The 27,547-nt window shown below is 38.2% G+C and overlaps 1 protein-coding gene across 41 annotated transcripts in view; it reads left to right on the top strand.

Moving 5' to 3' along the window:
- DTNB (dystrobrevin beta) overlaps window positions 1–27,547 on the top strand; it is a 234,455-nt gene that overhangs the window by 46,258 nt on the left and 160,650 nt on the right. For 37 of the 41 annotated variants that reach the window (XM_070512459.1, XM_044772073.2, XM_070512488.1 and 34 more), the window contains 2 exons: window positions 9,336–9,421; window positions 19,099–19,253. In XM_070512459.1, coding sequence (XP_070368560.1) covers window positions 9,336–9,421; window positions 19,099–19,253 — 241 coding nt within the window. The remainder of the gene's footprint in view (window positions 1–9,335; window positions 9,422–19,098; window positions 19,254–27,547) is intronic. The other 4 variants (XM_070512491.1, XM_070512492.1, XM_070512490.1 and 1 more) reach the window with 1 other exon arrangement.

The following is a 27,547-nucleotide window of genomic DNA, read 5'->3' on the forward strand; positions in this document are numbered from 1 at the left end:
CCTTGTTTTATTGTTTCCTTTTTTTGTTGTTGTTGAGGAAGATTAGCCCTGAGCTAACATCTGCTGCCAACCCTCCTCTTTTTCCTGAGGAAGACTAGCCCTGAGCTAACATCTGTATCCATCTTCCTCTACTTTATATGTGGGACACCTGCCACAGCCTGGCTTGACAAGTGATGCGTAGGTCCCCACCCAGGATCTGAACCAGCACACCCGGGATCCAAACTGGCAAACCCCAGGCCGCTGAAGTGGAACATGTGAACTTAACCACTGCGCCACCAGGCTGGCCCCTGTTGTTTCCTTTTTATACGTTTTTTGTTTTTTTAAAGAAAGGGCAAGAGGAATACTTTTTCTGAGTGCGTTCCTTTTTCCGTGCCTTTATTTTTCTCTGAAAGTGAGGAGAGAGTTAGTAACAGAGAGACTTCTCCGGTCTGTTCAATACTCACCTCCAGATTAATCTGATTAAGACACTATTTGCTTCGTGTAACTTCCCACCTCAGAAACCTGCCAAGACTCTGTGTGGTTTTTGAATGAAGTTCGTCCTCCTCAGTTAGGTCTCATGGTGTCAACCCTTAAGTCCCTGCTCACGCCAACCTCTAAACCGCTGGAGGCACTTTTCGGTTTTTCCAGTATGACTTGCTCCTTTCTCCCTCCGTGCGTTTTGCTTGGTCTCCTAGTCGTCCCTCCCCAACACCACACTCAAGTTTTTCCCTACTCCGTAGCCCTGCTCATTATCACCAACCCCGTTTTCATCCCTTTAATGACCTGTAGTACTTGTCTGTGTCATTATTCTGACTTTCAATTATGTAATGCTTCTAACTGCTTCCTAAGGGTACAGATAAGATTGAAAGTTCTTGAGAGCAGAGAGTCTACCTTATATTTCTTTGATTCCTCACTGAATACAAGGCTAGATTCTTAATAAATATTTGTTAGGTTGAGATGAAAATTAGCAGGCATTCTGACTGTGATAAAATTGAATAATATTCTAAGTTGATTTTACTTGATTAAGCTGTTTCACATTTGCCAAATGGATTCTTGATTGCAGTTGATTATTGCATAATCCATTCCCTGTGAAGTTTTGTAAATTAAGATTAATTGGAAAAACATGTTTTGAAAAATCCTAGAGAAAGGTTCTCATTACTTTTAGCTATATGCAATAATTGGACAGGTAATAGTATTTCTAAAGTAGAAGTCTATTTCATGCGAGAAGTGCTCATTTGTGGTTGGCAGCATCTACCATTGTTTCCTAAAGATGTAGAAATAGCTTGTTTTCTTAAGTAAAAAATGTTCCCCGTAGTCTTGTTTTCAAAAATATTAATTTGAATAGCAAGTTCTTCTTAGTGCAAAGCCCATAAACATCATTTAGATTAGGTTACTTTAAATATCAAAAAATAGGCACAATTTGAGACTTTACTAAACTGAAATGAGGAAATTCCCATCGAGGGTGCAGACGAGGACTGCAGAGGCTTCTGAAGGTACCTGCATGTTGAGACATAACAGTGTTTGTTCACGGTGACTCACCGTCTGCCCAGCTAATCACAGTGTTTTCTCAGTGTTGGACAATAAGAACTCGTTTTAGAAGTCATGTGCACAGTTTATTGTCAGACTGTAAAATGGTAGGTCTATGGACATGAATCATGCAGAGAAGTCTGAGAAAGAGAATCATCACGTTTTTTATTGAGGGAGGGTGCTCCCTAGAGAGATTCTTTTTAGGTGGGATTAAAATAAGTTTCCTCTCTCCTGCCGTCCTCAACAAATATTCCCTGTTTATCCTTTCATTTTAGTATCTTAGCTGGGGGCTCATATTCACTGTTAATTGTGTTACATCTTAAATATTGACCTACTAATCAACTCTGTAGCTATCATAGACCAGATTTTAAGTTAAATATCTTTTCCAAATCTCGTTTGAAGAGAACTGATTTTGTTATGAATTTGGACTTTCCATGAGAAGTACGGTTGGTGAAGTTATACGTGCCATGGCCAGGGGCAGCTCAACATTCCTTTTTTTTTTTTTTTTTTTAAAGATTTTATTTTTTCCTTTTTCTCCCCAAAGCCCCCCGGTACATAGTTGTGTATTCTTCGTTGTGGGTTCTTCTAGTTGTGGCATGTGGGACGCTGCCTCAGCGTGGTCTGATGAGCATTGCCATGTCCGCGCCCAGGATTCGAACTAACGAAACACTGGGCCGCCTGCAGCGGAGCGCGCGAACTTAACCACTCGGCCACGGGGCCAGCCCCTCAACATTCATTTTTAAATGTAGCTTGACCAGTGTATGTGGATTACGTTCAGATGTCTGGTGAGAAGGATCAAGAATGTTTTTCCAAGAAAAAAGAATCAATTAGATAAAGAACATAATCATAGGGTATGAGGCTGTTAAGTGATGGCAGTTTCTCTCTACTCCCTCTAAATGTAGAGGAAAAATGCAGGAGAAGCATCGTTTCTAATGAAACGTTGGAAAAGTAAAAGTGGCACTTTCCCTTTGCTTTGTTTGGGGGCAGTCGTGGGAAGTTGTAGTTAGGCCCAGGGGATTTCAGTGCCAAGAAAAGCATTCTGCGAAAAGGAGTAAATGCTGAAGTTTGGCCTGCAAAGCACATAGTTGAGAGGAGAAAGCTAAGTGTTTCTCTTTCTTTCTTTTTTAATTTTAGCCCCATTTATGAGAAAATCAAGCTGCCTTTTTTTTTTTTTTAAACATTGGCACCTGAGCTAACAACTGTTGCCAATCTTTTTTTTTCCTCCTCCTTCTCCCCAAAGCCTTCTAAGTGTGGGTCCTTCTGGCTGTGCTATGTGGGACGCTGCCTCAGCATGGCCTGATGAGCAGTGCCATGTCCACACCCAGGATCTGAACCGGCGAAACCCTGGGCCACCAAAGCAGAGTTTGTGAACCCAAACACTTGGCCACGGGGCCGGCCCCAGTGTTTTTCTTTTGAAGCACAAAATATAAATAACATGATTTGAGGAAGAGTTGTGAGAATACCCCTTCACTAATTTTAGTGGATGATTATTTCTTTCTGCTAAGTTATGCTTAGTTTTGTATATAAGTATCTTTAAAGCTATAAGTATCTTTGTATCATTTATTAACTGTTTGTATTAATATTTCCTTTTGAAGGGTGAATAAACCTTGTGATAGTTGAAACTGTGAACCTAAAGTTGTAAATGATGGTAAGCATTATAAGTGGGGAAGATTAGTTGATAATTAAGGCCTGGGTCCTCTCCTGCATTCTCAGGATGCACAGTTACATACTTAAACATAAAGGCTCACTAAGCATCATTCCCAAATGTCTCCTGTCTGAAAATTCATCCCCCTCACATTTACTATGATCCTTAATCTCAAATACCTCTCCTTTCCTGGTGCTTAAAACTCCCTCAGGCTTACTTACGTATTCCCTTTATCCTGTTGAGTTACACATTAACACTTAGATGCATCTCCCCTCGCCCTCAGTAAAGCATGCAATGTTAAGCGTACACACATTTGCACACCCCAGAGAGCATACAGGCAGAGAGGAGAGAAGATCCATGGTTTGTTGGGTGGAAGATTGTGTGTGGAGATTGCTGTGTTGCTGTTGTGAATAGGAAAAATGGTTGGAAAGTAGACTTGAGAGATCATGAGTTGAGGGACCACACATTACTGATAATCGTTGAGGGGTTAATGTATCATTCTGTTACTGCATCTACAGGCTACTTGATCTGAGATCAACCATTGAGACTAGTAATAATCCTGATGAGTGGAAAAGGATACAGATGGTTTAACGCTGATCCAGATCAGTTGAGAAGTATATCTGTTATTCTGTATTTGAGTATGAGACTTTCTGAATCTAGGACTATTATTTCCAACAGAGTTGAGATAAAGAAATTTTGAGTAAGGGATGTAAAGTGTTGTAAATATTAGTTTCTAAAGCATTTCAAAGATTATGAAAAAGCATTGTTTATGTTGACTGTTAAAATGTTGTTTAGAAATAAAGATGTCAGAGTACCCAGTAAGACTTGTTGGACGGTATTTATTGATGGCTGCTATGGGTTAAATCTTTCTTCAAGAACAGGATTGAAAGTTTGGCCTGCCTCTCTTTCCGGTGTGCTGGGCTCTGCCACACTTTTCCTGTTTGCATAGATGGCATCAGTTTCTTCTTTGCAGCAAGGACTAACTATTATTTTGTCTTTTTGAAGGAAGAATGTGGAATTTGGAGCCAGAAAGAGTTATACAAACACAGTATGATTAATTGTCTTTAATTTTTTATTACATCCTTTGATTTATCAAATTCCCTTTAAAATAAAAGCTGAAGTCTCAGTATTGCATTCAGAGTTTTATGTTGGTAGTTCTCAGTTCTGGATGCAAATTAAAATAACACGGGGAACTTTTAAAAATACTAAGAACAGGATGGGGTTTAGGCATCTGAACAGTGTCTTTATTCTATTCTCCTGTTTCATTGAGATTTGTATGGGTTTATAACTCCAAGGATACACAAACAATCATGTTGTTGATTTCTAGAAAAATATCCTATTGTGAATTTAATTGGGATTGCATTGAATCACAACAGGATTCTGATCAATTTAGGGAGAATTGACCTTTTAATAATACTGAATTTTTCATTTCTTGAACATGGCGTATCTGTCTATTTACGTTGTCTTCAATTTCTTTCATCAGTCTTTTGTAGTCTTCAGCCTACGGATCTTAAACATATGTTGTTTATTTCTTTTAGATTGGCAGCTGAGCTAATATCTGTTGCCAATCTTCTTTTGTTTTTCCTCTTCTCCCCAAAGCCCCCAGGACATAGTTGTATACTCTAGTTGCAGGTCCTTCTGGTTGTGCTATGTGGAATGCTGCCCCAGCATGGCTTGATGAGCAGTGCCATGTCTGCATCCAGGATCTGAACCAGCGAAACCCTGGGCTGCTGAAGCAGAGCGTGGGAACTTAACCGCTCGGCCATGGGGCCACGCCGAACATATGTGCTTTTTTTTTGAGGAACATTAGCCCTGAGCTAACATCTACCACTAATCCTCCTCTTTTTGCTGAGGAAGACTGGCCCTGAGCTCACATCCGTGCCCATCTTTCTCTATTTTATGTGGGACGCCTGCTACAGCATGGCTTGACAAGTGGTGTGTAGGTCTGGGCTCGTGATCCAAACTGGCAAACCCTTGGCCACTGAAGCAGAATGTGTGAACTTAACCACTGTGCCATCAGGCCAGCCCTGAACGTGTTTTTAAAACAATTTTTTGTCTATGTTTTCATGTTTTTGGTGCTATTGTATTTCCATTTAGCTTTTGCTAGTTTATAGAAATAAAATTGAGTTTTGTATGTTAACCTTGTACTCTGCAACCTTGCTGAGTCCCTTATTATAATGTTTTTGGTAGCTTCTATAGATTTTCTTGGTACATTCTTTGGGATTTTCTACACGGAAGATCATTTTGTCTGGAGTAGACACAGTTTCAGTTTTTCATTTTCAATCTGTGTGCCTTTTATTCCTTTTTCTTGCCATATTGTACCAGCTGTGTTCTCCAGTGTGATGCTGGCCCTAGTGGTGAGAGCAGTCACCCTTGACTTGTTCTTCATCTCGGGCGAAAAGCGGTCTTTCGTCATTAAGTATGATATTAGCTGTTTCATTATTGTCTTTAAGATGCCTATTATCAGATTGAGGCAGTTCCCTTCTTTTCCTAGTTTTCTGAAAGTGTTTATTAGGCATGGATGTTGAATTTTGTCATCTGCATCTATTCAGATGATCATATGGCATTTCTCTTTTAGTCTGTTAATATGGTGAATTATATTGATTGATTTTCAGATGTCATACCCGTGTTCATTCCTGGGATAAAGGCCCCTGGGTTGTGATTTTTACCCTCATAATGCGTTGCTGCACGTGATTTGCTCATATTTTGTTGAAGATTTTGTGTCTGTGGTCATGAGGGATACTGACTTGTTTTCTTCTGCTGTAATATATTGATATGTTTTTGGTATTAAAATAAAACTGGCCTCATAAAAGATTTGGAAAGTGTTCTCTCCTTTTTTATTCCCTGGAAGAGTTAGTGTAGAAATATAGTTATTTCTTCTTTAAATGTTTAGAATTCACCAGTATAGCTCCCTGAATGAGGAGCTTTCTTATTTGGAAGACTTAAAAACACACGTTCAGTTTCTGTAACGGACATGGACCTTTTCGGGTTGTCCGTTTCTTCCTGAGTGAGCTTTCACAGGCTGTGTTTTTCAAGGAGTAGTTTATGTCTCTTCATTTCATCCAAGTTGTTGAATTTATGGACGTAAAGTTTTGTGTAATATTTTCTTGTTATTTCTGTAAGGTCTGTAGAACCTGTGGTGATATCCTTTCTTTCATTCTTGATATTGGTAATTTGTGTCTTCTCTCTTTTTTTCTTAGTTGGTTTGGCTAGAGATTTATCACTATTATTGGTTTATTCAAAGAACCAGCTTTTGGTTTTACTAATTTTCTATATTGTTTTTCTGTTTGCAATTACATTGATTTCTGCTCTTACTCATATTTTTTTTCCTTTTGCTTGTTTTGGGTTTAATTTGCTGTTCTTTTTCTAGTGTCTTAAGTTGGAAGCTTAGATTATTGACTTGAGAACCTTCTTTTCTAGTATAAACATATTTAATATTTATAAAGCAAAAAGTACCCGCCCTTCATTGCTTTCCTCTGGCTGCCTGCTTTCCACCCTGGAGGCACCAGTGCTGTCTTTTCAGTATCCTTTCACAGATAGTTTATACATATACAAACAAATATATGAGAATATTATTTTTACTCTTTCTTTAATATAATTACTAGATTACATTCTAGCCATTATGTTTTTATTCTTTTTACATATTTTGTTGTGGAGAATTTTACACTTTGCAGTTTGTATATCTTAAGTGTCTTTTAGCCTGAAGATTTCCCCTTCATCATTTCTGCCCTGAAACCATTAGCCTTGTCCAGTAATGGTAACCCTCTTTCTAAGGATTCATTTTTAAACAGTTTTTATTGAGAAATAGAAAACACCTACAGAAAAATACATAAAACGAAGTACAGTTTAATAAACTATTGTAAAGCAAATATCCCACATACATACTACGGAGGCCAAGAAATAGAATGCTCTCTGACCTGGAAGCCCCTGTGTTGTCCTTTCTGCATTACAACCCTCTTTCTTCCCCCAGAGGTCATCAACAGCCTTATTTTTATGGAAATCTCTTCTAAGATTAATTTTTACTTTCCCCTGTGGAATTTACTGGATATTATTGCATCCTGAAATCTATGTGTGCAAAAAATATTTTGAGCAAGTTTACCTTAAAAAACATCCTTAGTTGTGCAGCCAGGCCCCACTCTGCGGTCAGTGAGCACTTCCTCCTCGTTCCTGCTCTGCTGACCGTCAGGCATGCTCACACTCACTCTCACTGCAGGAATGTTTTCTTTCATTGCTTCATTTCTCTAGGCCCCTTTATTTCAGGATAGAAGCCACATCCATTGGTGTTCCTAGCTGTAGGCAATAGAAACCGTCTCTGGCCAATTTATTAAGAGAATATGGGTGCCCCACAGCCTCTCTGAAAAGGTTGGGAAAGTATGCTTGAAGACCACGGCGCCAAGAACAAAGCTCAAAATCTACCACAAAACTGGTCTCATGAAGCACCTCTGCCTGTCTCTGGGCACAGATATTGCTGTGAGTGCTCCAGACACCAGGGATGCTGGGCTGTGGGTGCTGCCACAGGAATCTCTGTCCATGCCACCTCAGGACCCTGGATGGGACTGCCCTGACTGCTGCCGTCCTCACCAGGTGGATTCTTTGGAGTTCCTGCTTCTGAGAACTTAATCATTTTCTAGTTGAAGTCTAGAATGGCTGCATCTTATTCGTGGAGTTTGTGTTATGTGACATATCTTAGTTTCGAGGAAAGATGGGAAAGCAAATATCTGGGGTTTTTTTCTTCTTACTTTGGTGAGAAATGTACTTGTCTCATAAGGAGGGTGTGCTTAAGTGTAGACTCCGCATTTGGGTAGTTGGCAACCAAAAAGGAATGTGCGCTGTAAAAGTTCTGTGTCAGTCTAAGAAGTCCATTCCCTTGAACATAGTTGATGCTCTTTATAGCCACTCATGTTGCTCATATTATGCTATGAATATTTGACATAGGAATAGTCCTTATATTGCCAGGTGTCGTATAAGACGTGGAGTAGGGTCTGTGTTTCTAAAGAGCTATATATTTTAAAAATGCCATCCTAATTTTAGCTAATTGCAGGAATTTGTATTTTATCTTATATACTTAATAAGACAGCGTAGTTAAAAATCAGATTGTAACAAACATTGGTATTTCCTGGCGATGTTTTCACTGAGAACCTTCTGGCTAATGGACCATTTGCCTTTTTTCAGGTGTGATCTAACTGTATACAAAGAAGTTTTGGAAAATAGGAGACACTCTGTTAAGACCATTAGTAGAGATAAATAGGATGACACTTGCTTTTCAAAACCAAGACGTTGTAGTTCTCATTACTGCAAAGAAATTTTACTCTAAGTGACTATGAAACTTTGTAAGCATAAGCTTTATAAAATTAACACAAAAGCCCATTGTTAATTTACATATGATGACTTTAAAAACCAGCGAGTGAAGTTTTCATCTGCTGTGAACCCAGGGCAGAGTTGAATGGATGGAGTAGGGGTCGTGTTGGGCCAGGGGGCCTTGCTGATGTTGTCTTGGCTCTGCTGGTGGTGTGCGGCATTACTGTGGGTAATTCATTTATGCTCTTCTACATTTCGTCTTTCCAGCTCCTGAGAAAGAATTCATGTCTGTCTCTTTCCTTCACTTTTCTCACGGTGGTGGCATGGGAAGATCTGAGACAGATATGATTGAGCTTTGTAGAATAAACACGTGGTAACATAAAAGTTGTCACGGTAAAAACAAAGATGAATGTACTATAAAATCTTTACAGCAGTGTGCACCCTGTTGATTTCATATATAACAACAAACTGTTGTTATAGCATCCTGATGGAAAGACACATTTCTGAATAATTATTCAAACCAGGTGGTGCCTCAGTTTTGAATATTTAAGAATACCTCAGGTCTGGATTTAATGGGCTAAGTTGATAGCAAATTTATTTATGGTTCATCCATTTGGCCTCTGCCTATACAGCCAGTGGAAATTGCTTTATGGAATATTTCTAAACTCATTTCCAAATAATTCAGGTTAGTTTTAGCACCGTTCACCTAGCATAGGTGAAACCTGAATAACTCTGCAGTCCAAAAAAGTCCAAGGTTTCTAAATGTGGTAATATTGTAACATAGAAGGGTAGGAATCAAATTACTGGTTGCCCAATGTTTAGTGATACGTTTGATTGCTTTTGTGGTTCCAGATAGCAATTATTTCTAATATAATTTATTTTGCAGTGAGGGCCGAGGCAAGTTGACGGTATTTTCAGTTAAAGCTATGTTAGCAACCATGTGTGGTGGAAAAATGCTGGACAAATTGAGATGTAAGTATTTTCATATTATTTGAAAGATTTTATTTTCAAATTAGGACTTTTAAACAGTTTGAAATGAATGTTTTCAGAATTTTGGATGATGCTGTATTGAACTTCTTTGTTTTTTACCACATCACTCACTTTGTAGCAGCTGGCTCAGAGTATGTAAGTTATGCCACCTACTGTTCACATGGAAAAGTTGGTTAAATTGATTTATTGTTAGTATCTTTTTAGTTTAAAGCAAGAAAACTGAAGAGATTCAGAATAGTAATGTTGACATTTAAAAAATTCTTTAAAAAATATTTTCCGTATTACTAAAAATTATACTGGAGATAATTACATTGATTGCTCTTAGTTAGAAAATGAATTTGATTACTTTCCCGAGGTTTGGTCAACTTTAGCCCTTTTCGTAATAACTCCGTTTTTCATCAGGTGGCATTTCCTGTGATTAAACTGTTCCTTCCTTTCCTTAGAGTCAGGCTCAGTTATTTAGAAACCGGTACCTGTTTTTTCAGTTATCCTTCCTTGAGTTTTTTTCTTGCTGCTGGCCATTTTGGCATTTTACTCACACTCGATACTCTAAGAAGGTGGTTAGATGAAGTCAAAGGAGATGATATTTACAATTGTTTAATTTTTCTGCTCATGGTTTCCAGTTTTTTATTCATTAGATGGTTAGTAACTGCCTCGATATGCCAAGCATCGTGTGAGGTTCTGTACATGTGTTTTCTCACTGAATTGTTGAGATGTCTTTGAGCAGCAGGTGGTATGTTCTCGATTATATAGGTGAGGTAATTGCAGGGGGTGAAGCTGGGATTGTGGCTCAGGCTGTCTGGCTTCAGAGCCCTGTTCTCAGTTACTTTGTTGCGCTCCGTTGTACTAGTCCTGTAATGGGAGACACATGGGATGCACTGCCGAGACCAAAGTGTGGTAATACAAGCACCCGTAGAGTAGGAAACTGGCAGGTTTCAGCGAGGTGAGGTTGAAGCTGTGGGTTTTAATGAAGCATTGAGATACCCTGTGAATTGATTTATTGAAGAAACTGGGTCATCTGTCCTGTAGCATTTCTCATAGACTGGATTTTAATGATTGCATCCCCATGATGTTCCTCTGTGGCCTACATTTTTTCTTTTCTTTTAATTGAAAGATATAAAGTCTTGATCAGATTCAAGTACAAGCTTTTGGGCAAGATTCTTCATAGGTGCATTTGTTTTCTGTGCTTTTTCTTACATCTTCCCGTGACATTGAAAGTTGGACAGCTAGATGGCTCACTAGATGTAGCTTCAGATATTCTAAAGGAAGACAGTAGATAATATGTTTGATCAACTGTCATCTGGCTTATCTTCATTTCAAAATCAGCTGCGATGTAAAACAAATTTTCGGTAGTAAAAAGTACAGTTTTATGTAAATACTCTTCTGAGTTTTTTTTTCACACTATCTCAAAATATTACTCTTTTGGGCTGAAATTTCTTAATATTTTCTTAATTCTATCATTTTTTTGAGGGAGATCCCATAATATGGATGAAATATAATTGCAAAAATAAAGAAAAAGAAAGTTGAGATTTTGTCTGCTTTTTAATGATGATGATACCAGATGATACCGTCTGTATTAGTACTGGAGAAACTGGTTGAAAAATAGAAAATCGGTTATATAACTGCACATTGTAGATGACATTGGAATCTTTACGTTTCCATGATTAAATCTTCTCTGTTTACTCTGAATTGGTACCCGCCACATAGTAAGTGCCAAAATTTCGCCAAATATAAATTGTTGATCGACTACTAAAATTACTGCCATTTTTTTGTTGTAGCTGTTAGTGAGGAAGTAAAATTCTAGTACTATGTGAAGTATGGAAGGAATCCAGGTGATAGTTTTTTTTGATATATGGCTTTTGAACTTCTTGGAGGAACACAAGTGACTAACAGTGAAGTGTCACAAAAGTACTCATGCCCAGGCAAACGTAACGTCAGTGTGCTCAGAATTCTAGGTTGTTTCACATCGTATATGGGTTGATGAGATACAAGCCCTACTGGGTCACTAATTATCAGTTTATATTATTCAAACATTTAAAATATGGTTTCTTTATCTTGTTTGTGTTCAAAATTATAGTTTCTTTACCATCTGTAGCTCTGTTTCATTATTTTTTTTGTACCATAATTATCTTGGCTGGAGAATGAAGTATTTAACAAAAGTAAAATTTTCAGGTATTGAAGCCTAGCTCCACTTTTTAATCTTAATCATCAGGGTGAAAACCACTTTAAATGTAGTCTGTCCCTCCTGTTTTGCAGAGCTCACTGATCATAATTTAAACATTTTTCCTCTCTTAGGGATGCCATTCTCTGATGCATTCGTGGCTAATCGTGAGGCTCTGGGTTGGTTGTCCTGTCTCAAGTTTTCAGACTACTGTGCTTTTTCAGTTCTTGAGCTTTTTGGTGTTGGTACATAGTGGTGGTGGTGATGGTGTGTGTGTGTGTCCTTTATCACTGGTGAATGTGTTGGTGTTATCACTGTACCAGTCTCTAGAAGTCTGTCTTTGCTTCTGACTTAGTTTTAATATGCTACTGACAGAGAAAACGTAACCAAACTTCTTAGCATTCTATTTAACATCTGGACGTAAGTGATTACTTACGTGTTAGGAGAGAAGCACGTGAGCTCTTGTATGTGATTGGTGGTCTTGGCTGTTGTGAGAACCTGTGTTTCCCTGGCTTTCTAGGGCTCAGCTGTGTCGTGCTTAGTTGAGGTGGCTGAATATAGTGTAGACAGAAGTGAGGTAGGACACTGTATTGTAACATCAGATGATATTTGACCGTTTATTCACTTTCTTCTCCCTACTTATTCCCTTGTCTTTGTTCTTGGTTTCTCCATCTCCCTCCCACTGACTGCACTCTCTGCTGTTACCTCTCTTAATGTTCCTGTTAAATTAGGTTTTCTAATTTGTGGAATATGCCTTAGTGTTTCCACTTTTCTTCTTTTTATTTTTATCTTTTATTTTAGAATCTTTTTCCTGTAATTTTTTCCCCTCCTCCTTTTTCACTTAGTATTTTTTGTTTGCTTGTTTTAGTGTCGAGATAGCATTTGAAATAACCAACATTTATGCTTTTAGTTTGAAACGTTTCTTAATTAGATTTTTTAGATCTCTCTTAAGAGAGTTTCTGTCCCCAGGTAACATTCGTCTGTAGAAGTGGTTTGCTGTTGCGGCCGTTAGGGACTGTGTCCCAGATTCAAAGTTAACTTAGGGTGCGATTCTAAGTACCAATGATTTGTAATCAGAATACAGACTTTAATTATAAGCATGATCAAAACTCGATGTCAGACTCCACTCATAGGTGGAAATTAGTATATTGAGAAGGAGATCTGATCGGTGGTTACCAGGGAAAAGGAGGGGTGGGGGGAGGGTACGGAGGGGGAAGTGGTGTACCCACAACATGACTAACAAAAATGTACAACTGAAATCTCACAAGGTTGTAATCTATCATAACATTAAAAAAAAAACAAAAAAAAAACTCGATGTCAGAAACCCACAAAATAACTCAGAGAACAAAATTTTACAGACTCTAAAGCCCATTATTTATTAAACCATACTGGTCAGTTAATTTATGTGATTTATTTACTTTGTCTAATTCTGTTTGTTTTTTAAGAAACTTAATCTCCTCTTATTCAAACCCCATATTTCTTGCACTAAAAGATAGGAGCAGATGATTCATGCAATTTATTTTTAAATTCTTTAAAAACCTGGTCCTACTCCTTTGAAGGGCAGTGTAACAGTATGTATCAGGAAGGCTGTAAAAATATTCGTATCCATTGACTCAGTCTCCCTCTTGAGTTTATCCTGTGGAATTAATCAGAGATGTACCCCAAGTTTTATGTATATTTGTCACAGAATTTTTTATAATATATGAAAACATGAAACAGCTGTAGGGTCCAAAAATGAAAGCTCAGTTAAATTTCAAGATACTCACATAATTGAATATAAGGTCTTCAAAAATATGTTTCAGACCAAAATGCATAAATGTAATACAATTTTAAACAAAAATTTATTATGCACGTAGAAAAAGAAATGTAACAAAATGGTGACAGGTGTTTTCTCTGGATTTTAGCTTAAGAATGGTTTTATAATAATAATAATTTATATTGCTTATCTTTCTGTGTGTTTTTGATAGACCGCACTTTGAGTAGCCAGAGAAAAGATGATCTGAGGTTCTATCTGTTTCTGCCCAGAACTGGCAGTTCTCACTGACATTTCAGTTGTCTGCTTCCTTGATGATTCATTAACAGCCTGTAGAGGGGTCATCTTTTGAAGTTATAATTAAATAGTTTCACCTGTTCAGAATTGAGCTGCTTCTGCTATAGTCTTTTAACCACCTGTCACTGCATATTTATCCTATCTGGTTTCTGTTAACCTTCCCTTCTCCTCATTCGATGGAGGTGACTGTTTAATCTGAGCGAGTGATGCCCACATTTACATTTCTCATCTAACCAAAATGTTCTAGAACTGGAAGCAAGAAAGAGAGAAGTTCTAAATCTGTATTTTATGAATAAGAAAAAAATGAACAAAAACCTAGGGAGGCCTGGAGACTTGTGTAAGGTAGTTCCTGGCTGAGTGAACACTAGAAGCCCGAGGCAAGCTGGCTCCCCTGCTCCAGCCTCACTCTAACTTCCTGAATGATTTGCGAAGTTTGGGAATAAGGTATGCACTTAGAGTTAGTTACGTACAGGTATTTATACACATGCCAATGTGTGTGTGTTTCTGTGGGTTAGGTTGCTCAGTTGGTAGAAAAATGACAGGAGGCGAGGGTCATTTGTCAGGGAAAGCTAACGTATAAAAGAAAATGGTTCTCCATTTATAGACCTGACTCTTTATTGTAAACTATCATCTTGCAAAAGTGAATGACTGGTCATGTGGGGACAAGAAAGGAGTGGGTAGATGCAACGAGTAAAACCAGGGTCATTGTCATCAGAAAAAAGCATTTGAAACATGTAGTGATGGTAGAATAGTAGCATTATTTTCCTATTACACAAGGGACAGGTTTTTTTTCCTCCCCAAAGCCCCCATATGTAGTTGTATATTCTGGTTATAGGTCATTCTGGTTCTTCCGTGTGGGATGCTGCCATGGCATGGCTTGATGAGTGGTGTGTAGGTCCGCACCCAGGATCCGAACTGGCAAACCCTGGGCCGCTGAAGCAGAGTGCGTGAACTTAACCACTTGGCCATGGGGCCAGTCCCAGGACAGAATTTTTTTTTAAATGTGTACGCATCTGTATTTAAGGGCTTGATTGTGAGTTTTTCACAAGAGAGAAAGCCTACATTTTTATCTGGAAACAACTAATGGGGAATTAGCATACCTTCTTTCAGAGGTATATAAATAGGAAGAGTTACTGGGGAAATTAACCAGTGATCTGGGAAGTAATTTAGTCCCTTAATGCAGAAAGGTTTAGGGATTTAATTAGAGGACTAGTTTAATTTTTTATTAAATTTTGTTGTCTCATTTCTTTGGCGAGATCTTTTTATATGTAGTAACTCACACTAACTTAGATTCATTGTTATACTTTATTTAAGGTAAAGGAAATTAGCAGTAACTTTTCAGTGTTTTTCTTATAGATAAGAGAAGCCTAATCTATGAAAAAATACCAGTAACTCAAGAAGTAATGGATTATTTCACTAAGCCTTCAATTTTAGGGTCTAGCAGTATTTCTGTTATTAAAACAAACAGACAAATATGTTTCTTCTTGTTCTCTTACTATTGTAATATGGGCCTATTAAGTTATAGTTTGTTTTTTAATGGATTTTTAAAAAAATTTACTACTTTAAATCTATTAGATGATGCAGTAAGTATAATTGAAAATACTGCTTTTTCGGTGGGTTGGTAAGTCATTTTCCTATCCAGTCACTCTCTTCTTTTCTTACTCTGGATGAGCGAGGTGTAGATTTGTCACTGGTGGTATATACACATATGTTTTCTTGGTTGCGAAGCTAATACATATGTGTATTTATGTACTTGGTAGCTAAAATCTCTGGTCTTGAATATTTCCGTCATTTAGTTAGCGGCTACAAGTTAACAACTTGCTAGTTTATGTTATGAATACATTGAGTAGCAACAGAAAAATTCACTAACAGTGGCTTAAACACATTGAGATTTGTTTGTCTCATGTGAAAATAAGTCCAAAGGCTGGTGAGTTCGAAGTTGGTACCATGACTTAAGAATGTCATCAGAGACTCGGATTCCTCCTGTCTCCCGCTCTGGCCTGTGGCTTTCCTCCTTAGGATGATAGGTGACTGCTCTACGCCAGGCCCCGTTCAGGCAGAAGGAAGAAAGAGATGCCTCTCTCAGGAAAGCAACAGCTTTTGCAGAAATCCACTCCAGAGTTTCAGTGTGTGGCAGAGAATGGGAAGTCATTTTTTAAGTGGAGCACATTGCCGTTCTCAGCACCATCAGGGTTCGATTGGTGAGTGAGAGGGGAAAATAGATACTGAGTGGTGGACACCTTGCAGCGTCTGCTGCATCCCATATCAAGATTTTGTTTTCATTCAGATTTAATGGATGATTATTTTCCTCGTTATAAGAATAGCAGCCACCTATTTCACAATTAAGTCACTATGCTCTTCCCTTCTTCAGAGGGCATCAGTGTTTCGCATAATTGGTAATGCCTTCAGAGCTCCGTGTCTGCAGTCTTGAGCTGTGGCCCAGTGTTCTTCCTTACTGCCTGCAGGATGGTCCACTTGGAAATGTGCTGATTCGTTCAAATACTGTTATGTTCAAAGCCAAGTATCTTTATCTTCAGTTTGTTTATTTCAATCATGGTTGCCAGTATTTTCCCAAGCTAGAAACTCAGAATAATCCTAACTTTTAAAATTCATTTATTCTTCAATCCAGTTTGCCATCAACTGCTGTTTCCTTCACTGAAATGTCTTGGAGTTGACCTCCCCCCATCACATACCATCCCTCCTGAAGTTCACACTCTCGCTCCCTCATTTCTGCATCCTTTACAAGGTTTCCCAGCTGGTGTCTGCAGGCCTCTTCTCCCTCTTTTATTCATTCTCCTGGTCATTCAGTCTAATTTGCTTGAAACTTAACTTTCTAAATGTTTCTTCCTTATTTAAGAGTTTTTAAACCAAATCCAAATTGCTTTCCTCTTTCAGAGTTTTCTTTCATAACAGCTACTTTTCTTATTCTATCATTATTTCCTTTTATTTCTCAATCTAAACTGTGTCTCACGGCCAGAATGTTCTCCGCAGTGCACTGTTTCTGCTCAGCACCGCTAACAGATGCGCTGTCCAGTGCCGTCGTAGACTTTTATCCGCCTCTTCTCGAGTCGTGTCCCCTGACCCCCACTCCTGGCCTGTTTTTACCTCATCACTCTGGATCCTACCTTTCAAGGCCTAGCTTCTAAATTCGTTTCTTTTAGAATTTTCTTGACAATTCCTGCCTGTTGTTTTTATATCTGTTCTAAACTATATTTTGAACAAGTGTGGTGCACTGGAATTTCTTCAGAGTCAGATAAGTGTGAGTTTAAGTCTTGATTTAGCTACTTACTGACTTTTTAACCTTAAGCAAGTTAACTTTTCTAAGTTAATTTCCTTCTCTATAAAATTTAATTGTGTGCATGCACATGTGTGCACACGCACACACCTTTTTGTGAGAGTAAAATGAGGTAATGTTTAGTAAAGTATAGGTGCACTTAGTTTGGGGATTGTTGCATGAAAACAAAAACCCAGGATAATGGTATCTTAAAGTTGAAGTTTATTTTTCTCTTACATAAAAGAAGTTCAGGGGTAGGTAGTCCAGGGCTGGTATGGTAGCTTCATGTTCATATGGGACCCAGGCTTTTTCTGTTTTTCTTTTTTTAACATTCTAATAATGATTTCTCTATTGAAATTGAGATTATCACAAAATCCAAGGTGGCTGCTGGAGCCCCAGCCATCATAACTACATTCCAAATAGCAAAGGGGGAAGGGAATAAGGAAAAAAGAGCCTACTTTCCAGCTTAGTCAGCTTTTTTAACCAGCCTTCCTGGAAGTCCCTCACAATTCTGCTTATGGTCCCATTGGCCAGTACTTAGAAACATAACCATAACTTGCTAAAAGGAGGCTGTGAATCTTAATCTCTTAGTTAGGTACATTGCTGCACAAAATAAAATTAGTGTTCTGTTACTAAGGAAGAAGAGGATAACATTGGGTGGCTACAGGCAGACTCAGCCATAGTTTCCTATTGTGGTACCTGGTAAATAGTGAGCCTTAACAAATATCTTTTTGCCTCTCTTCTTTCTGTTCCATTTAGAGTTCGGTATAGCACTTAATTCTTTGCTTTGTATGTATCCTATTTTTCCAGCTACATGGAAAGCTTCTTGGGGAATAAGGACCATGCACGATAATCTGTTGTGTTTCAAAGCACCTAGTGGAGCGCTTGGCACCCTGGACCACGGTGTAGGAACTTAGTATGCGTCTGTTAATTGATTTTACTTTCCCCTAGGACCATACTTCTTCTAGCCTCTTATCGGATCCCCACCCCCATTTGAGTATTTAATATTTTTCCTTCAACTACAAACTACCAGGTATCATGAGAGGATAGACTCAGATTTTCATTCCTTTGATAGTTTTCTGTTTTCTAATGCCTTAAAAGTTACCTTGTGGAGTTGATAATCTAACATTTTATCTTCCTTTGATTAATGTATTCAAATTTTTTTTCTATACCTAGTGCTTCAGGATAAATTCCCAAAATTGGACCTGAAGTATAGCATACATGTACATTACGTATATCTCTAATATTGCTGTTCATGATGAATATATAGAATATGACTTTTCAAAATGCTATGTTTGGAATGGCCTCAGGAAGTGGTCTTTCTGTGCATATTCACCTCCTCACTGATTTGTTTGTAAGGAGGCTCAATAGTTTGAAAAAAAGCTTAGGTCACATTTCTTTGTCATGCTGTTTTTGAGCTCCTGGTTATTTTTCTTTTTCTCCCCAACAATGGATAAGAAGAGAAGAGTAGCTAACTGGAGACAGGAAACTCTCTCCAAGAAGATAAATAATAGTATTACTGGAAACTTCTTTCCCCTCTGCTTGGATCAGACTTTATGTAAAAATGAGATCTTGGTGTATAAAAGTATCTTGGAATTTATATGAGTTCTTTTTATTCTACTTGGAACTCACTAAGTAGAATATTTTAAACATGCTCTATGCTTCCTTCGAATTTATTTCTTCACAAGTATACATTACATCTTAGTCTTTGAAGATACAAATATAATACAATTTCTTTCATACCCCATCACCAATATGCTAATATATTCATACCTTCCAACATGCATATGTGTTATATAAATATATAAATGCTAAGAGATAAAAATATATTCTACAAATTCTTTTTGGAGCCAAGTGAGGTATAAATAAGTAAAATAAAAAGTAATATGTCATTCGTTTATGCATACTCAAAAAGAGTACATAGGTAGACGTACATGAATGGTTACTTGATTTGATGTTTAGGTAGAATATTAAGTGGGTGGGAGAGAGGGGCCTGGTCAGCAAAGTAACCACACAGTGTTAATAAGAATGAGAATACGTATTATCTAAAAGTCATACTAACTTTATGATACTTTTTAATGATGCTTTTTGACTGGTGTACAAATGACACAGAGTCATTTATAAAAAGTTGGTGTTTCTTTATAGTTTGACTTTATTTGGTTTTGTTCTCATAGATGTTTTCTCCCAGATGTCAGATTCCAGTGGCTTAATGATATTTAGCAAGTTTGACCAGTTTCTGAAGGAAGTTCTGAAGCTCCCAACAGCTGTCTTTGAAGGGCCGTCCTTTGGTTACACAGAGCACTCAGTCCGCACCTGTTTTCCCCAGCAGGTAAGGACAGTTCTGTAGACTCTAGGACTAGAAGAGCATCATCCGCCCCTCCACTCGGGTCAGACTTCACCAGATTGCTTCCCGGCCAGGGACGTAAGGTCTTGAGGAGGGGAGGAGAAAGAGCTTTAAGTGGGAGGAGTGTGAAAAAGAGGGGGCATGAAAAATTCACCTGAGGATTCTTGTTTGGGAAGGAGGAGAGTCCTCTTCTGAAAAATGATGATTTTTTGACATATTTAAATTACTAAAATTTTAAAGAAAAATGTTTGTGTTTATGTTACTGCTACTGGACGTATATTACTGTCCTAAATGAGTTCTTTAAACTGCGAAATACAGGAATTTTGATATAAAACTGTATACAATACTGGATCATTGTTTCCTGAGCACTGAAGCCACGGAATGCTGTGCACTTCTCATCTGCCAGCTCAGAATCCCTGGAGGGTACACTGCCGCTTTCATATGGAAGAAAGATAGATTTGTTTCTCTTTATTTGTGGTGTCCTTTTGTGGTCCTGCTCTAGAGGTCGTGTCGGTACATTTCTGAGATCTTAACTATGTCTTAAAGACTCAGAGCAGAGCACACACTGACTATAGCGTTCATTTTATTCAGGTAGAGGTAAGATAAGAGGAGCTTCGTGCTAAACTTAGAAAGTTCTGGAAAGTGGGAAATTAAGAAAACAAAAATCTATGTTAAAAATAATAAGTAAAAAATTAATGGAAATAGGATATTGACATAGTCTGAAAGTATCTCCCCATAAGATGTTAATTAATTACAAAAGAAAACATAGGGACTTTACAGTAGAGAAACCTGCCAGGTCCACTTTAACCAGATGGTCAAAGGCCCTCACACCAGTAGAGGAATAGACGGATATCCCTGCCTCCTGATAGGATGCACTGAGAAGTACCCAATGTCACTACTGTCGTACTTCTCAAGAAAAACACAACCTGAGTCTTATCTGGAGGAAATAGCCCACAAACCCAAATGAAGGGATTTTGATAAAATAATTGGGGGGCTGCCCCCGTTGTGTAGTGGTTGAGTTTGGCACTTTCTGTTTCGGCAGCCCAGGTTTGCAGGTTTGGATCCCAGGTGTGGACCTACACCACTTGTCAATCATACTGTGGTGGTGACCCACATATAAAATAGAGGAAGATGGGCACAGATGTTAGCTCAGGGTGAATCTTCCTTAGCAAGAAAAGCAAATTAAAAAAAAACTGGCCTGTACGCTTTAAAAATGTCAGTGTCATTAAAGACAAAGACTGAAGAACTACTCCAGATTACAGAAGTCTAAAGAGATGTGAAAACTGAATGCAGCTCACCATCCAGGATTTCCTTTTGTTATAAAGGACATTATTGGGATACTTGAAAAAAATCTAAATAAATTTTTTAGACTAGATAATAGTATTGTGTCAATGAATACTAATTTCCTGATTTTGAAATTTGTATTAAATTACGTAAGAGAATGTCCTGGTCGTTAAGAAATACAGTCTGAGGTATTTAAAGGTTAAAGGGGCAGCTCTTCTGCAGTGTTAACAATTGAGGAATCAGGGTTAAGGGTAAATGGGAATTTTTTTGTAATCCTCTTAAAATCTTTCTGTAAGTCTGAAATTATTTAAAAATAAAAAGTTAAAATATAAAAGGAACAAGTCTAGGGGCTGGCCCCGTGGCCGAGTGATTAAGTTCGTGCGCTCCGCTGCAGGCGGCCCAGTGTTTCGTCTGTTCGAATCCTGGGCGCGGACATGGCACTGCTCATCAGACCACGCTGAGGCAGCGTCCCACATGCCACAACTAGAAGAACCCACAACGAAGAATACACAACTATGTACCGGGGGGCTTTGGGGTGAAAAAGGAAAAAATAAAAAAAATAAAATCTTTAAAAAAAAAAAGGAACAAGTCTAAAGATTTGAGAACTGAAAGGACATTGTAAACTAGATTCTCCTGACCTGTGTTACTTTGATTCACAAAAGAACCAAAAGTAAACACACACGCACCCCCTTTTCACATTTAAAGTTCAGAATTCATATTTATCTGAATTCAGACTTTCAAACAATATTTTATAATTTGTTTAGCAATTACTCAACTTTGGCACTAAAGGCAGCACCCATAATGTTAGAGAGGTATTTTTGTTGTTGTTGTTGAAGAATATTGACCCTGAGCTGATGTCTGTTGCCAATCTTCCCTTTTTTTGTATGTGAGCAGCCACCACAGCATGGCCACTGACATACCAGTGGTGTAGGTCTGCGCCCAGGAGCCAAACCCGGGCCGCCGAAGCAGAGCGCGCTGAACTTAACCTCTAGACCACCGGAGCTGGCCTGGAGGGTTTTTGTAGTAACTTCTGAATTTGTCTACACATTGACTAACAGTTTTTGTGGATATTAGCCTCTATATGTTGTTTTTCCTCTTAGCATAAATGGCAATGTCAGCTTTTAGCATATTGAAAATATCTCTGTGCTTCAATCTATGCTAACACATTGTGCATTTTTCCCCCTGAATATGCATTTCCCAATGAAATGAGGATGTCAAGACATATCCTGGTACAAGACTGTCCCGCAGGTATTAAAATGCCCCTCAGAGACATGTGAGGATGAGCATGATAAGGAAGCAGCAGATATTTTCCATTTGAAATCATTTCACTGCTGCTGTTTCTTCAGTGGCACCACCACGTCAAATGGTTGCCCCACAGTACCCTAGGGTAATCTTGTATGATGTACACGTGACTTTTCCCACAAGGAGCTTCTTGGATGTTAGGCTAAGAAGTGATCAAATTCTGGAGTGCCTACTATTAAGTAAACCAGTGTCAGGCTGGGAAAGGGAATTTATGCAAAGAAGTTAGAGTGAAGAACAAGATCTGACCAGTGGGTGAAAATTACATGGAATACTAAAACTAACCTTTGATTTATGTGAGTAGTATAATGAGAATCTGCTATCGGAATAGCAGTTTAAAATGTTGAAGTGTATAGAAAAATTCTAATTGTTAATTCTAAGAATGCTGTCTAGGATTCTGCAGATTACCTTGTGCCATAGTTGTGAGACCTTTGAACTCACAACCTGGTTGTTGGTTTTCACCTACTTCAGATTCTTCTCTGTGTTTTGATGGATACCAAATTTGAAAACGTCAGAGAAGCTCATTTCAGTCTAGAGGAAACTTGAGTTTTCTGTGGTCTATAAAGATGACAAAAAAGAAGACTCAAAAGAAACAGAACTATTGATAGAATGACCCCAAAAATGAGACTACTTCGACAAAGAGTTAAATTTAACAAGTTTTGGGTTTCTTTTTGAAAATGGGCTTTTCCCATGCAGTTTGTTTTCCTACACAGGTGTTTCCTTAATGTGGGTTAGCTCATACACCATCAGATAGAGAGAGGACAGTGTTAATGTAGAGTGGAGACTGGGTTGTTGGTTCATAGATAATTTTCCCCAGCATATTAATGTTCTGGGCTGAATTAAGAAATGATCACAATTAAAGAGAAAGTACAACTGTTTTAAGAAAGAAGCTGAAAACCCTACAGAAGTTCCTTTTAGTGAAACAAGTGACTGGTTGGGAGGGTTCATGAACTGCTCCACTTTCTAGAGTGTTACACTAATGAAGCTGTGGGTACAAATGAAGAAGCTGTGAAGACGTTCCTCCCCCGCCCCCACCCCATGCCGAAAAATTAGCTGTTGGAGTCAGCTATCCCCTGGATCCGATAGTTTTGATAAAACTGATCTATCTTGGAAGTTGTATGCCCTTCTCACGAAAAAGGAAAAAAGTGTCTCAGGATTTAAGGCTGAAAGGTATCATCTGACGGTGACTCTTGGTGGAAATGCATGGGGAGATTTATTTGTGCTGGTGCTCTTGTTAGTATTGCCATTGTTTGGTTAGTCCTCCATTTACAAGGCTACATAGGTTTTTAGGTTTATTACAACCCTGTTTTTCTCATAGACCTTATTATTTTTAAATCCACAGTTTTGCAGTAGGTACAATTTTCCAGTAATATATGTGTTACATTACAGCATAAATACTCTCATTTTTTTAAATGATATAAAGGGAATTACATACAGTCATGTACTGCATCTTACAAGTGGTGGTGTGTTAGGCTGGATGAAATACAGGGCATAAAACTGATTTTGTTATGATCAGGTCTATAGTAAGGAAGCCTGTATCACTGGCATTAGATTGAACAAAATGGTAGAGACCTAAAAGTGAAACTTTGTTCCAGTTGAGTCTGTGGAGGAGAGTGCCTTACTAAATGATGCTTAGATAGAAATGACAAGTGGCTCCAAGACTTTCGTTTATAAAAAAGGTTTTTGTTAGGTAACAATGCTTATTGTGTACATACTGTAGGAAAGGTCCCCCGTCTCAGTTATTACTCATGAGCTGGAAACAGGTCCTGATGTGTTCGGTCATGTTTCCCTGCCTGAGGCTTGTGGGCAGGGCTGAGAGCTGCTGGGCATGCAGTGTTGGGGCTGTTGGTGCAGTGCCCTCTCTGGAGTTCACTGGCAGTGCAGTCTAGCATGCACCCCTACTCTGGACCTCTGATACCCCCTCCTACCCAGAGGCTTGTGGTTCGTTGGTCTTCAGGCAAAGCAGAAAAATGCTTCACCAGAAAAACAGAGGACCCAGGTCTCCTCCTCACTTTACTTATGGCCTAAAAGCAGCCTGAAGAAGAGGACTGTTCCTACTCAGATATTGCTTTTGTTTTATTATTCCTTTTAATCGTAAGCAAATGTGAGTTTATGTCATCGTTTTAAAATACAGCTCTGTTGCTGTCCCTCTTTTGCTTAAAAACCCTTTCCTAGCTCCTTATGCCTCCTGGGTGAGGTTCTTAGCAGGACGTCGTGGTGCTTATCAGTCCAACCCCAGCCTGTCTTTTCACCTTCATCCCTGAGTGCTCCTATCCCCGACAGACCCCAGACTCAGCGTGCCGTGGTTTCTTTTTAGATACAGCAGTCCCCCCTTATCTGTGGAGGGTATGTTCCAAGACCCCCAGTGGGTGCCTGAAATCGTGGTTAGTGCCAAACCCTATCTTACTAAGCACTTCTCACGCACTGTGGCCATGACTTTTGCATTTTGAAATGGGGTAGCAAAACTAGCATGAATTTCTTTTTCCTTCTTCACAATTTCACAGATAGAAGATTCGTTCTTACCATAGATCTTAGGAACCTCTGCATATGATTTTTCCCCCACTCCTTATTAAATCAAGAACTTTCACCTTTTCACTTGAAGCACTTTACAGCTTCTCTTTGGCATATCCAAATTGCCAGCGTCACTACTCTTGTGCTCTGAGCCATTGTTAAGTAAGATAAGGGTTACTTGAACACGAGCACTGTGATACCACCATAGGCAATCTGATAACAAGAAGGCCACTAAGTGACTCCTGGGTGGGTAGCGTATACAGCATGAATACACTGGATGCAGGGATGATTCACATCCTGAGCAGGACGGAGGGAGACAGTGCCGGGTTTCATCACGCTGCTCAGAACAGTGCATAATTTAAAACTTACGGATTGTTTATTTCTGGAATTTTCCATTTAATATTTTCGGACTGTGGTTGACTGCAGGTGACTGAAACCTTGGAAAGCAAAACCATGGATAAGGGCGCCTCCTGTATTGCCACAGTGCCACAGGGGTTGTACCAGTTTGCACTCCCACCATCAATGTATACGGGCATTTGTTTCTCCACAGCCTTGCCAGCAGCTATGTTCTTACATCTATGAATTTTTGTCAATCTGATAGATGAGAAATGTTCTCAGTATAGTTTTAATTTGCGTTTCTCTTCTTTTGAGTAACGTGCATTTCGAGTGAGCAAAAGTAGTACACTTCTTGTCTTTGTTTTTGCTATTAGCTCTCACTGAAATGCCAATAACCCCTGACCTTTTCTCTCTCTTCCAACAAATTTTTGGCCCTAATGTTTCAAATCTCAGCTAAAATATCCTGTCTTCTTCGATGCTGTGAATCTTTCAATGTAGGATTAATTGTTCCCTCTTCTGCACTCCTATGGCATGTTACATCTAGCTCACTTATGCCCTGAAGGGATGTACCTTGGTCTCCTGCAACTTTATGTCCCTGTGACTAAGAGTGTCTGGAAAATGATTGATGCTTACTGGAGATTCATTGGATTAATTGAGTAATGATTTAAGTTAGATGTGGCATGAGAAAGTATCTTTGGCTTGAATTCTAATTGAAAGCTTAAAGATCATGTACGTATTTGCAATCTTGTTGTTTTCATCAATATTATTATTCCATGATTTTCTCAAAACATTCTTTGCAGTGAGGAAAATATATTTCAAAATTTTTGAAGTTTTTCCAATCTTCCTTTTAACTGTAATAAATACAAATCTCTAATAGAAAGCACAGCAACATTATATTTTTGTGTTATTACAAAGTAATTTTCAAAGTCCAAAATAAATCTGTGATATGGACAAATTCAGTGTCTCATAAAATCGAAAGGCTGACCTTTCGCACTTAAAGGCCTGTAAGCATTTATGAGCACCTTATAAGCGACCTTATAACACTGGTCCTATAACCAGTTAATGTATGTTCTCCCTTGTTAGACAAAATATTTCTATAACTCTACACAAAAGTTTGTATAAAAACGTTTTAATCTGGAGAGTTGTAAAAATGTTGTTTTCAAGTCTGTTAACTAAATGTCATACATTGTTTAACTGATTACCAAATAAGTGATAAGGCAGTGGATAAGAAATATTCACCTGTTGCCCATAAGGAAATAGGAGATTTTAATGAAAATGATGAGGTTGAAAATTGCAGCTATGATGATCGAATGCTAAATTATTTTACTTGTTTTCCTATTTTTGAGAGAGTTTCTCCCCATTTTAAGACATAGAAAATGTAGTCATGGATGGAGGGAGGTGGGAATGGCGTCCAGGGTGATAAATGTCAGTACTGAGGATTAGAATAACAAGGGATAGGGAGGTAGGCAACAAACAGAAACACCCGTTTCTAAGAAAAAGCATGAGCGTTCTCACACAGATAGAAACAGCCTCAGTGTTTTATAGAGGAAGGCATAAATAAATCATGGTGTTTTGCTCAGTGGATCAGGCAGCTGTTAAAATGATTAGAAATGAAGACTTTGTAGCAAAACAATAAAATCTTTAGTAAAATGTTAAGTGAAAAAACAGATTATTTTCATCTACCCTATGTACAGGATTACATAGAAATATATACATTTGGAGGGAAATACGGAAAAATGGGAATTGTGGGGATGTACATTATTTGCAATTTTATTATAGTTTTTGTTATAAATATTATTGTGCTATAAAGAAATAAGGAGAAATGCAAAGAATGTGTTCAACTCAAGAGCAAAAACAAGACAAATAGGGAGAAAAAGAGCCAACCTATCTTTCACACAGTTATTTACTAAGACAAAATTTTTGAGCTGGAAATTCTTATCCCAACAGTTCTCAAGCTTTTTGGTCTCAGGGCTTCTTCACGGTAAAAATTATTGAGGACCCCAAAGAATTTATGTTGGATTTGTGTATGTGGGTTATATCTATCAGTATTACTATATTAAAAATTAAAATTGAGAAATTAAAAAATGTTATTTAAAAATAACAAGGATAATAAACCTATTACATGTTAACGTAAATATTTTTATGGAAAATAACCATATATTCCAAAACAAAAAAATTTAATGAGAAGAGTGCCATGTTTTATATTTTTGCAAATCTCTTTAATATTTGGCTCAATTGAAGACAGCTGGATTCTCATATCTGCTTATCCATTCAGTCTGTTGCGATATATTGTTTTGATTAAAGTATAGAAAGAAAATCTGGCCTCACACAGCTGTGTAGCTGGAAAGGGAGGACTATTTTAATAGCTTTTTCAGATGGTTGTGGATAGGCCACATTGCCTCTGGAAAACCCCACTGTATGCTCACGAGAGAATGAGATTGAAAAAGGCAAATAATATCTTAGTATTATTATAAAAATAGTTTTGGCCTCATGGACTCCCTGAAAATGTTTTAGGGACCTTCCAGGGGGCCTCTGACCATACTTCCAGAATCACTGTTCTGGCCCAGATGAGAAAACTGAAACTAGAATGTTAAGTGATTTTCCCCAAATCACATGGTTAATGGAAGACCCAGCACCAAGACACGGTTCCTCTGGTTTCATTCCTTATGCTTTTGGAGAACTTCAAATTATAGTATGACCTTAGGACAGTCTTGGAAACTGATCCTGAGTGTGTGTGTGAGGGTCTTCTGAGATATCAAATATGATTGTTCCGTTTCATCTAGAAGATTAAAAAAACTTATCATGGGTGAATCAAAACTTCTTAGAGAAAGGAGCATTAGGATTATAAG

The sequence above is a fragment of the Equus asinus genome, chromosome 6, assembly GCF_041296235.1.
Source record: "Equus asinus isolate D_3611 breed Donkey chromosome 6, EquAss-T2T_v2, whole genome shotgun sequence".
Lineage (NCBI taxonomy): Eukaryota > Metazoa > Chordata > Mammalia > Perissodactyla > Equidae > Equus > Equus asinus.